Source organism: Suncus etruscus, chromosome 17, assembly GCF_024139225.1.
Source record: "Suncus etruscus isolate mSunEtr1 chromosome 17, mSunEtr1.pri.cur, whole genome shotgun sequence".
NCBI lineage: Eukaryota > Metazoa > Chordata > Mammalia > Eulipotyphla > Soricidae > Suncus > Suncus etruscus.
In genome coordinates, this window is record NC_064864.1 from 59,371,709 (window position 1) to 59,384,482 (window position 12,774).

At 49.8% G+C, this 12,774-nt stretch overlaps 1 protein-coding gene across 10 annotated transcripts in view; it reads left to right on the plus strand.

Annotated features, from left to right (window-relative positions):
- Positions 1-547: 547 nt before the first annotated feature.
- TCF7L2 (transcription factor 7 like 2) overlaps positions 548-12,774 on the plus strand; it is a 201,824-nt gene continuing 189,597 nt past the window's right edge. For all 10 annotated transcript variants that reach the window (XM_049764457.1, XM_049764465.1, XM_049764458.1 and 7 more), the window contains exons 1-3: positions 548-775; positions 1,066-1,132; positions 1,381-1,505. In XM_049764457.1, coding sequence (XP_049620414.1) covers positions 587-775; positions 1,066-1,132; positions 1,381-1,505 — 381 coding nt within the window. In that variant the 5' untranslated portion in view covers positions 548-586. The remainder of the gene's footprint in view (positions 776-1,065; positions 1,133-1,380; positions 1,506-12,774) is intronic.

A 12,774-nucleotide genomic window follows, 5' to 3' on the forward strand; every position in this document is an offset into this window, starting at 1 on the left:
CTCTCTCCCTGTCAATAATCTCGGCTCCCAGACTACTCCGTTCCTCCGGATTTCGATCCCCCTTTTTCTATCTGTCAATCAGCGCCGCCTTTGAACTGAAAAGCTCTCAGTCTAACTTCAACTCACTCAAAATCCGAGCGGCACGAGCTCCTCCTGTATCTTCGGCTTTCACCCCCCCTCTGCTCTTTATATCTTGACTTCTTGTTGTTGTTGTTGGTGTTGTTTTTTTTTTCTTACCCCCCTTTTTTATTTATTATTTATTTTTTTTTTTGCACATTGATCGGATCCTGGGGAACGAGAGGAAAAAAAGAAACCTAAACTCACGCGTGCAGAAGATCTCCCCCCCTTTCCCCTCCCCTCCTCCCTTTTTCCCCCTCCCCAGGAGAAAAAAAAAGACCCTCCAAAGCAAGGGGGGAAAAAAAGTTCACCTTGGACTCGTCTTTTTCTTGCAAAATCTTTTTTTTTGGGGGGGAGGGCTTTTTTTTTTTTATAGAAGGGGGTATTTTTTATTTTTATTTTTTTGGCTTTTTTTCCTCCTTCATTTTTCTTTCCAAAATTGCTGCCGGTGGGTGACCCGAAATAAAAAATGCCGCAGCTAAACGGCGGTGGAGGAGATGACCTAGGCGCCAACGACGAACTGATTTCCTTCAAAGACGAGGGCGAGCAAGAGGAGAAGAGCTCGGAAAACTCTTCGGCAGAGAGGGATTTAGCTGATGTCAAATCGTCTCTAGTCAATGAATCAGAAACGAATCAAAACAGCTCCTCCGATTCCGAGGTAGGAAAAAAAAAAAAAGCCCCTCGGGCTGGCTGGCTGGTGGGGTTTGTAGTCTATTTGCAGGGCTTGGCCCCCACAAATAGAAAATACAGTAAATGTGGCTTCCCGGGGAGAAATCGGGGGGCCGGCGGCGGCGTGTGCATGCGGTGCCCCATTGCAAAAAACTTGCAGTCACCTTGTTTTTCTCCCCCTCCTCCTTCGCTGGACCCCCTTCCCCCGCGGATCGCCCCTTCCTCGGCTGCTGTGCCCCCTTTCGCCCTGCCCCACCGCGCGCTGCCTCTCCGGGAAAGGCGGAAAGACGGCCTCCGCCTCGCTCCGAAAGTTTCCGAGACAAATCCCGGGAAAGTTTGGAAGAAGGTGAGTACGCCCCGCGCGGCGCCCCGCACCCGCGCCCCCCGATCCCCGCTGGTCCCCGGTCCCCGTGGGGGCTTGCATGGGGCCCCGCATGTCCCGGGGGCCCTGCGTTCCCGCGCGGGCCGCGGGGCGCAGCGATCGGGCCCGGGGAGCGGCCGGGCCACCGCGGGGCACTCGCTCAAAAGTTTCTCCTCGCTCTCTCTCCGTCTCTGTCTCTGTCTCTCTCTCTCCCCGGCGCCCCGCCATGTTAGCGGCCAAGAGGCAAGATGGAGGGCTCTTTAAGGGGCCACCGTATCCTGGCTACCCCTTCATCATGATCCCCGACCTGACGAGCCCCTACCTCCCCAACGGATCGCTCTCGCCCACCGCCCGAACCGTAAGTGCACGCCCGCCCGCTTGCATGCGGCCCCTGCCCGGCCCCCGCCTCCCGCTCGCCCTCCTTCCCTCTCTCCCCTCCCTCCCTCCCTCCCTCCCTCCCCTGCCCTCCCCTCCCCGCGCTCCCGCTCCTCCCCTCCCTCCCGCCCCTCCCCCGCCGCGGCCCAGGCGGCCCCAAAACTCGGCAAACTTTTCTGCCTTTTGTGGCCCGGGATTTGTTTGCACTTCGCCATGTTCTTTGCCTGCTTTCGGTTGCGGCTGTTGCTGCGGCCTCGTGAACAGTCGGGGAGCCCCTTTTTGTCCCTTTTCCTTCTCTTCCCAAAGCTTAGCCGGCTTTGGTTGGGGTGGGGGTGCAATGTTGGGTGGGGGGTGTACCCGAGCAAAGTGTGCGGGAAGAATCCGAACTTTTGAGCTCCCCTCTTCTTTGCAAAAGGGCACCGAGGTTCCTTCCCCTTCTTTCTCTTTCCACCCTGGGCTGGTGCTTTTTGCTAATGCTGCTGTTGCTGCTGTTGTTGCTGTTTCTTTCTTCGCCCTGGGAAGAGGACTGTGTGGCTCTTTTTCTTTCTCTTTCTCTCTCTCTCTTCCTTCCCTCTTCGGTGGCGTCTGGGCTTCTCCCACCCTCACCCCACCCCCCGGTTAACCCCTTGGCTGCCGCCGCCCGGGTTGGGACTGGGCTAAGGGGCGCCCGGCGCGCGCGGGCTGCGCCGAGGATCGATTTTTTCCTGCGGCCGTCCGAGTTGGAAGTGGCGGGCGGGCGGGCGGGCAGGCGAGCGCGCGCGGAGCCCGGGGTGCTGCAGAAACGCCTCGGTTTGCTCTTTCGGCCGCTCTTGGATTTAGTTTCTTTTCGGGGGGCGAGCGCTGGCTCTCAGCCACCCTCTGCCCCTTTGCCCTTTGCCCCCAGAAAGGTCGCGCAATCCGCTCTGCCTCTTTTGCAAACTTGCGGGGTACTCCGGGCGCCCCTTTTTGGTCCCCTCTGCAGTCACCCTGCTGGGCCGCGAGCGTCCTGGGTGCCTTGCAAGGGCTCTGGCTTCCCCAGCGCGCTGGCTGCCGGCTCCGCGGGGTCTGGGGTTCAGCCGGATGGCCTCCTTAGAGCGGACTTTCGATGTGTTATTTGTTGTTGTTGTTATTATTATTTTTTTAGGGAATTTGGGTGCTTAGGGGTTGGTAGCAGGGTCACTGCTCAATTGCTTTCGAGAAAGGTTCTTGATGGGTCCTTGGAGTGGGTTGTAGGAGCCCCAGGGGCTGCAGAAAACGAGCCCACTTAGGATGGCCCGCGCAGGGGTGTCAGGCTCCAGGGCCCGCTCCTGCTCCTGACATTCATTAATAAAGCTCAGCCCCTCTCCCGACCGGCCTCTGCCCCCTGCCCTCGCCCTGAACCCCCTCCCCCAGCACATTTGCCGGCAAAAGGCTGAATTATGTATCTCCAGACGTCTGTGCCCGGTTTCCCGGGATTGTCATTTTGGCTCTGGCTCTGCTTTGCTTCCCCCCCACCCCCAAACCCTGTATTTACACACACGAGTTTTGTTTCTTCTCTTTGGGTAACACGAGATAGCGATTTGAAAGAATGCACCCACTGTTCAGCTGCCGGTGCTAATGGCCAAAAGGCTGGCTGGCCCGACTCGATCAGATCTACAAGTGTTTTTTAAGCATTAAAATATTAACTATCAGGTTTGACTTGTTTTTTATTATTATTTTTTTTTTGAGCCCTGGTAAAAAATGACAAGGACATGCTAGACCGGTCATTTCTGAAGGCTAGAAAGGAAAAATAATTATCACCCCTACCCCCCCACACACCCTGCCTGTGCTCAGGCTTCTGCAGAGCGTGTCAGCCCGACCTTCTTGCAAGGCTGGCTTCTTCCACTTGCAGGGCCCGTACTGCTGCGGGGTTGTCTGAAGGAGGGACACACATTACAGCCCAGCTACCTTGGTATTTTTCCTTTTCCTTGGGAGCTTGTCTGCATCTTCAGCCGGGAGCTTTGCTCTCGCTCGCAGAGTCCTGTGGACTGACCGGCCCAACCCAGCAACATTCCAGAGTAACCCTGAGAATTTCTTTCCTCCTTCCCCTCTGCATGGAAGCCTTGCTGGTTTTTATTCTAAAACCCACTTAACCATCTGAAAGGCCATCTGAATGTCGCGCTTTGATGGCGGGCTTGCTCAGCTCTGCTGCCTCTTTGCAAAAACTCTCTGTGACCGCTGCTTATCTTGCCAGGGCTGGTTCTTCCCCCCCCCCCCAAAAAAAAAACTTGAAAAGTTGTGTTGTGGTGTAATTAGAGAAACAGGGAAATTGTTCAAGGCCAATAAATGATTTCCCAGTGTGAAAAGGGAGGCTCCCGACGTTTGGTCCCCTTGGTGGGCATATAGGAATAGCCAGCCCCTAGTTATTTTAATTGTGGACCTAGCGGGTGGCCTCGTGCTGTGACATCAGATTGAGTTGAGAAGACATATCTGAACTCAGTGGGCAATTTTAGTATTTGCATGTCAAACACTCGCAGACATCTCTGTGTGCCCCGCCTCGCCTCTGCTTCCTTCCTGTTACCTGGCTTAGATTATGTGCTCCCAAATTAAGGTTATTTATTTAGGCAGCACAGACCAGTGGAAATGAGGATGGGAGGCTGTTGTGTGTCACTCCTGACGTCTTCCATGGCAGCGCCAGTGTGCAATTCCGGATTTGATACAGCTGCCGAAGGAATCTTAAGGCAGGAGAGCTGGCTTTTTCTGCTCCTCAAAATTTCTCAGAGCTGCAGAGTGTGTTTTTGAGGGCAAGGTGTCAAAGACAAATGAGCTGTTGGCTTTATTTATTCTGTTGTCTGCCCTCTATTGCTATTGGTGGTTTTAGGCTGCATTTTCTGTTACTTGAAGGTACCTGTAAGCCGCTCCTTTAGAAGGCCAACTCTTGGGGACCTAGATTTCTGCTTTTCTCCTTAAGAATGTAAAGAATTGTGGAGTGTCATTCAGTCGGCTTCTGTTCAATCATGTCATTCTCTCAGGAGTAATGCTTTCCTTGCTGAAGATGCTGCAAAGATGGATAGAGTCATAGTTTCTAAATAACCAAGATTTCTGCCTCACGTTTATTTAGTCTTCGGTACAGTCCTAGGAGCTGCTTTTTAACAGGACAGATTCAAATATAAAGTTGCATTCCGGAGAGGTCTAGATGAGTAGATGTGAAGGGCCAGAACACACATAATTCGGATGGTGCTGGCTTCGGAATACTGAGGCTCAGACTACCGCTACCTTATGGAAGATGGAGGAGGAGGTTATTCTCCATGTCCTTTCCCCCCCTTGCACCCCACACGAGGAGGAATAGGAATAGGTGATGGCCATTCCAATTAGGCGTGAAATTTCTCTTTTAGGAGTTGGGTTTTTCAAACTTCCGATTCTTCCCTTCTCCAAGGTTATTTGCTGGGTTAAAAAAAAAACCAGCTTATTTGCTACTAGTTTGAACAAATAAATAAGCAGCATCTTGAATTCATTTTTCAACTTGGAAGCCAGCATTTCGAGGAAACCAAGTGGGGCCCTGGTCACTTGGGTGTTTTTATTTAGCTGGGCAGCAACTTCTCTTTCAGGCTTGTAGCAACTGGATGTTTTCTTCTCACTCAAACAACATAATCCTTCTCCATACAAGGGATGTGAAGGGTTAACAGTGGTCCTTCCCCCGTTGTCCTCCCAACTCTCCCCCTCTTCAGCCCTGATTGTTTTGACAACACTTTTCAAAGTGTGACATTCCAAGCCCCTACAAAACAATGTAATATTACTGTAATTACACAGGTCATTACATTTTAAATAGAGAACAATAAAATGCTTAGCGCCCTGAAAAGGAACAGGTGTTCTTGGCCTTCTTTGGTATTTATGCTAATTGTTTTTCATCTCCTTCAGAAATATTTATGGTGAACATGTTTAGATTTCAATCTCAGGGCAACTGTATTAATGCCGTGCTAATCTTTATAGGTTGGGGTTTAATGTCTGCAGTATGGATTATGGGCTCAACATTCACCCAATAAGTCATATTTTAATGATTATAAATTTAATATGCTAGCGCCTTGCAGTTTGTTGAAATGAAAGCTCGCTGAAACCCCAGAAACAAAATAGGAGGCGGTCGGGAGCCTAAAGCGCTTATCTGGAAAGAAGTGTTTTTGAAAACTTTTGGCTGCTGTAGGGAAGTGGGTTTTGCGGATGTCCCCTATCTGATTGAGGAAAGATTGGGAGGAAAACAGTCCCGGTTTCTTGCTAGATGTTTTCCACCTTGATTGTAATTTGACTGATACGGATTTCATTCAGAGTCACTGCTGGAAGCTGGTCAGCTTTCTTTCTGCTTCTTAGCAAGCTGTGACAAAGTTGCAGAAAGGTTTCCGGGGAGCTGGCTGATCCAGAATGCTGTCCTGTGAGCAGCGCAGTTGGGCATGCCAGTAAGATAGTATTTGCTTTTGCCAACTTGGGTTTTAGGCAGCGCCCCAGAAGCTGTGCTCTTCAACAGGACCGTTGAGGGAGGGTTTGGATGTAGCTCCACACTCCGTGGGGATGCCTGCGTGCATGCAAAAAAGTCTTCCACTGCTCCGTGGTGAAATCCTGGAGCAGCTTCTCGTCGCCCTGCATAGTGGGTCAACGCGAAGGGATCCAAGTGGATTTTACATTTTGTCAGATGTTTCATGACAGGAGCCCCTGAATCCTATTAAAAATGCAGTGTAGAGAAAGGACAGCTGCAAACTTTTGTGAGGACGCGTGTTTCTGGACCATGACTAAAACTCCAAGGACCTTTTCCCCAGCTGTCTGGAAGTTATGTGGAAGTTGGTTTATTGGCAGTTAAATAGGAGACAACCTGGATTTAGCAAATGCGCTCTCCGACACAGGAAGTAGATGACATTATGTGGGGGGAGGGGAAAGAGGCTCAGGCTTGGAGCGATTTACTCCTTTGTGTGTGTGTGTGTGTGCATGTTGTGTGTGTGCGTGTTGTGTGTGTGTGTGCGTGTGTGTGTGTGTGTGTGTGTGTGTGAAAGAGAGTGAAAACAGTGGCATTGCCAAATAAATAAGCGCTTTCCAAGGAAGTAGGTGTAAGCTTTTTAGTTTTGGTAAGTGGAATGAGATAATATCTTTAACCGCATTTGTAGCTGTTTGGAGGCGACAAGTCTCTAAAGAAGTTTTGAATAGGGGCGTGTGTGTGTGTGTGTGTGTGTGTGTGTGTGTGTGTGTGTGTGTGTATGGGGGGGTATATTTAGGCATCTCAGTTTGCTTCTGGGAATCACTGTTGCCAGCCCCCTATCCCCCACCCACTTACTGTCCCCCACCCCCTTTAAGTGAATCTTAAACTCCTGCTTCTAGTGGAGCACATTTGTGAAGGAAATGGTTAATTTTACAACCAGAGGCAAACTCGCACCTCAACAGGTCTGCTGAGAGCAGTGTGCCCGGTCCTTTGCTGGCAAGCACCCCTGGTCATAAATCCCCTGGCTTTATTTACAGCCCATAACACTTATGAATGTTAAGATATTTGACGCCACGTTGGCCTTATAATATTCAAGGTCCGCAGACATTGGCAGTAGCTCAGATTTCTCGCACTAATTATAAGTAAGGCTGTGGGGGTGGGGACGGGGCCAGCCCACCGCCCAGGCTGTCCTCTCCCCTCTCCTTGCTCCCCACCTCTCCTATCTGTGAGTCCCAAGCCACTCACTCCCTCCCCTGGCAGCTGACTTGTACTTCCCTCTAGGCTATTGTTACACACATTTGTAAAGCACTCCCAGGGATGGAAATCCAGCCAGCCTTTTGCCTAAGTGCCTATTTTCAAGGGCAAAGTTGCTTGAGGTGTTTGCATCTTTGCCCGTTTCTTCCAGTTTCACTTTTCTCCCTTTTTTGGTGGGTGTGCACACGTGTGTGTGTGTGTGTGTGTGTGTGTGTGTGTGTAAGTGGTCTCTTGCTTGTATTGTGCATAATCTCAGAATGCTTCAAGAAACCTGATCGGAGAGAGACGGCTTTTTCATTTCCATGATGTTCTCTTGAGCTGGCAGGGCAGACAGGCATGGCATAGGGCACCAGTTAATGTGCGGGCTTAAAAAAAAAAAGGCGGGGTGCCACAGGGAGAGTTGATTACAGGAATTTAATAGAAGAAAGTACACAAGCCAGGGGAGGGGAAAGGCCACTCTTGGGAAAAGTGCTCTGGCGGGACCCCAGAAAAGGAGACTGGGGAGGCAGAAAATATGTGTGGCTAATTAGAAAGATTAAAAAAAAAGTCCAAGGAGATTGGATGAAAATCTGGGCTTGGGAGGTGTGGCCTGGGAAGTTTCTTCTGAGAGCTGCTAGTCTGTTGGTGAGGGCTGCTGCTGCTTTGGTCCGGGAAGACTGGCTCCAGCTTCTCAGCCACAGTGCTCAAGTTTTGAAGGGATGGGTTTCCTTAGGGCTGCCCTGGGAGCATTAGGGGTGCATTTGTGCTTTTCTTGATGAAAGAGATAGAATGCTAGTTGGCCTGGAAAGTGAATTTATTTTGTTAAAAGTGTGCTGTTTTCTGTGTGTGTTACAAATTGATCACTTATCTGGGAGGAATGGATTTGGGGGTTGTGGGGAACTTTTAATTTTCCTGGTGGGCTGGCAGTGGCCCTGGCTGGGTCATTTCTGGCCACATCTTTCCCTCCAAACCACCCCAACTTCAAGACCAAGCCTGAAAGATTTTATTTTCCAATCAATGGAATGCAGAAGCGTACTAGCCCTCAGGGACAGATATGAATCCCTTACCAGCTCATTACAAAGATGGGGCTGTGGGATCTTTGAACGGGTTATCAGAACCGTGTTCTTGGCTTCTCCCAGGATAGGGGTTTTCTTCCTTAGGCACATCTGATTTCAGACTGGTAATTCAGCCTGCTCTTATTCGATTCTTTTTTTGTTGTGGTGGTGAAGTCGCCTCAGACAGTTTGGCTTGCAAGGGAAGGATGGTTGGGGACGTGGCGGTTGGGGGGATGGGGGGGATAGGGAAATTCACATCAGTGTGGAAGGAGTTAAAATGACTCGCGAAAGTTTGGCATCATGAAAATAAATTTGAGGCCTGGTAGGCATTAGCAGGGCACAGCACATTTACAGAGCTTAATTAGTACGAACTGTAATTGTTCATGGTCTGCCAGAAGAAGTAATGTTCAGGAAAAGTGGAGGCCTTCTCACAGATTTCAGCCTGAAACCGATAAATCACTTGCATATTTGTGTAGTGATTCAAATGGAGCTAAGACCTCTCCCATCCCAACATGTGGTAAATTGTAAAGTCAATGAATTGCAGATGGCGGCTGCAGCGAGATTCCCTAAGAAAATGCAGAATGAATGGGAAAGAGGGAGGCCATAAATATTTACTGAGAAGATAACTAGGTTCCTGCGTGCTGGGCCAATTATGATGTACTAAATATATTAGGAAAATGCTTCAGAAAAAGCGGAGAGGGTTGGTGCAGGTCTTTGGGGGTGGGTGGGTTTGTTTTGGGAAGTGAAATAAAAGGCACTCTGCTATCATCCTGTCAGTTTTATTAAGCCCGAATCACAGTGGCAGACCCGGGGAAGGACTCTCGGAAACCCACATTAATGCAAATTAATTCGTTATGAGTTGAGCCCTGTGACTGCTAAGTGGAGTAATGATGGGGATCATTTTGAGCATTAGTGTAGCAACTTTTAATGAAAAATGCTGTGGAGGAACATGTCTCTTTCGCTCACTGCATTCAGCTGCTCCTGCTCCAAGTCGGTTTTGTTTGCAGAACAGGACAATAAGTTTTAGCACCCTGTGTGTGGGGTGGGGGTGTGTGTGGATGGGGCACCGGCCCCCAGCAGTTTAACAACTTAATTACATTGTGTTGTTTAAAGAAAGTCATCTAGCTAATACTGAGTTTGTCCTCCAAAACCCAGCCAGAAATGTCTGTTGTCAACCTCCACTCTCCTTTTTTAATTTTCTGCAAGAGATGGCAGCAGACTGTGGGAAAAAAAGGTGGTGCGGAGGAGTAGAGGCCCTGGAAGGTTCCACAAGACTTTATTGATGGGAGCTTTGCCTTTTTTTTCCCCCCTTACTAGAGGATTTTGGTCTCCGTGTTGCAAGTCAAAACTTCTTTCCCGCACCTCACCGGGAGTAGGTGGATGTGTATAGAAACTGTAAAAGTTAATGATCCTTCTCTGACTCATAGCTCATGGTTTCAGGTTGAGGAGAAGAAAAGGAAAAATTAATGAGGGTAAATAGAGATTTGATGGAACACGGAGACAGGAGGGGAGATTGTTCCTGTCTTAAGGCACGACTTTTGTCATGGCAGCATTTTTGAAGGAGGAGGCCAGGAAGTGAGGAGGGGGGTGCTTTGGTTAAGTTGTGTGTGGGGTATCACGTGTCTGGTATGGAGTTCTGTGGCCTCGAGATTCTCACCAACCACTGCCGGTTAGAAACCCCTCACGCTGGTTTCAAAGAGCAGGCAGGACCCCAAGTTTTGTCAGGGATTTATTTCTTCTTTGTAAGAGGCTACTAGCAGTGGACTAAGGGGCCCCTGTCTGACCTCCCAAAACACTGATGTCCTAGAGAAGAGGTCTCTGTTTTTTATACTCATGGCATGGAGATGAAACTTGGGATGGCCCTTGGTGGGCCCCTGGGAGAGGGAAGTGACTTTGCTCTTCCTTAGGGAATTGATGTGGATTTTTTTTTTAAATGAAAGAGAAAGCTGATGATTCATGAAACTTAAAATAAAGTCAGTGCTTCTCCTTTCCAATTTAGTGAAAGAACAGGAATAAAGAGTTGCGCTCATTCCATTGCAAGTCCACTTAGTGGTGAAAAGACCAAAGATGGGCCCGGAGAGATAGCACCTCGGCGTTTGCCTTGCAAGCAGCCGATCCTGGACCAAAGGTGTTTGGTTCGAATCCCGGTGTCCCATCTGGTCCCCCATGCCTGCCAGGAGCTATTTCTGAGCAGACAGCCAGGAGTAACTCCTGAGCAACGCCGGGTGTGGCCCAAAAGCCAAAAAAAAAAGGGCCAGGTGGTGGCGCTAGAGGTAAGGTGCCTGCTTTGCCTGCGCTAACATAGGACGGACCGCGGTTCGATCCCCCGGCGTCCCATATGTTCCCCCAAGCCAGGAGCGACTTCTGAGCACATAGCCAGGAGTAACCCCTGAGCGTCAAATGGGTGTGGCCCAAAAACCAAAAAAAAAAAAGAAAGAAAGAAAAGACCAAAGACCAGTCTGGGTTTTCTAGTTTTTTTGGTTTTTTTTTTTTTTTTTTGGGGGGGGTGGCCTTTGGGGTGAGATTTCTGTGTTTACAAAAGCAATTTGGCTACCCTTCCCTGGGTCTCTGTGCCACCTTACACCTGAAACCTCAGATTTGGGGTTTGACTGTTGTTGGTGGCATGTGCTCTGTGCAGCTTCGTCTTCTGGTTCTTCCTCCGGACATGGGTGTGAGCAGGCAGGTTGACAGGAAGGAAGTGCAGGAGTCAGTGTGGCACAGGAAAATAAGCGAAAAAGTGATTGGTGTTTTCTCTTGATCACGGTGCAGGACACTCAGGGAACATGAGGCACCTCCAGAAGGTGTCACCTGCCACTGCTGCAGGATGAAGTGACCAGGGGAACCTGAGGATCCCACTCAGGAAAGCCTTGGGCAGTGGATCTCCCGAATTCTCCTCCTGAGCTTCCCTCCAGCAAAGAGCTGAGCAAAGGGCTTTCTCTGTTGTCCTCTTCTTCCTTGCGTGTGTGTGTGTGTGTGTGTGTGTGTGTGTGTGTGTGTGTGTATGTGTGTGTGTGTGTGTGTGTGGCGTGGCAGAGTGGTAGTACAGTGGGTAGGGGTGGGTAGGGCGTTTGCCTTGCATGCTGCTGATCCGGGTTCAATCCCCGGCATCCCATATGGTCCCCTGAGCCTGCCAGGAGTGATTTCTGAGAACCACTGGGTATGGCTCAAAACCTAAATAAATAAATAAATAAATAAAATAAATAAAATAAGGAGAGAAAGAGAGAGAAAAATAAAGGGTTGTTCCAGTTTGGAAGACCAAGCCTTTCCTGGACCCTGGCGTTTTATCTTGGTCTTAAAAAGCGAGACTGGGAATGGACAAGGCATCTTTGTGTTTCACGGAGAAGGAAAAAGCAGCGAGTGTATGTGTGTTTTAGAAAAGAGTATTTGGGAAAAGAGGGGGTGGAAAATCCCGAGGAGAAACAAGCACATTGTCAGCCTTGGTGGTTGGGGTTGGGACTGCGGGCAAGTTTTGCAGGAAACGTGTGGAATCCAGGAGTCACTGGCTGGGAATTAAAGAGTCTGGTTGGAGCTTCTTGTTGGTGTGGTTCTGAGCAGGACTGATGGTTGTTTGGGACTGAACCCTTCTTGGGGCCTCTCATTGCTTCTGGAATGGTAGTATGTGTGTGTGTGTGTGTGTGTGTGTGTGTGTGTGTGTGTGTGTGTGTGTGTGTGTGTGTGTAACAGAACAAGAGAGAAAGTTTCATGAACTTTCCCCTCCAGCTTCCTCAGGCCCACTGCATTTCATGGCTGATATGAAGATAGTTCTTTCTGGGTTTGGGCATCTGGAAGGCGATAAAGGCTCCCATTAAGACCTGGACCTGGGGGCCAGAGAGATAGCACAATGGTAAGGCATTTGCCTTGCATGCAGAAGGATGGTGTTTCGAATCCTGGCATCCCATATGGTCCCCTGAGCCTGCCGGGGGTGATTTCTGAGCATAGAGCCAGGAGTAGCCCCTGAACGCTGCCAGGTGTGACCCAAAACCCAAAAACCAACCAACCAAACAAACAATCAAACAAAAAAGACCTGGACCTGGATGAGTGAAAACAGAATTTAGTTTAGCCCCAGTTTCATTAATTTATTCCTAAAGCTGCAATGATACAAAGTTGTCGTGTCCCCCCCCCCCCCGCACCTCCCCCTCCCCCGCCATGCAACACACTAGTTCTCAGGCATCTGTTTAGTTTTCACGGGCATTGAGAGATTTCTTGTGGTTCCTCCAGTGCCGGCTGTGCAAGGCCTGGGAAGACTTTGTAGGCAGAGAAGCTCAGACCTACTTCTATGAAGCGCTGAATCACATAGTTGAGAACAGGCGGGCAGGGTGCTAAAGTTGCCTTTTCTGCAGAGAAGAAACTCCTCCCCAGGAGAGCTGCTCTCAGGTCAAGAATTCCAGATTCCCCAAGAAACCTGTCCCTAGCACTGAAGTTGTTCTAAGCTCATAGAATGTTGTCACGCTTGTTGGTGTAATCTCTGCCGGCTGCCGTCAAGTTCTCAGAAAGGCCAGGGGTGCAGATTCACTATTTTCTCAGTGTGCTTGCCATGAGCTGCTGCTGGTTAATGTTGCGGGGGGTGG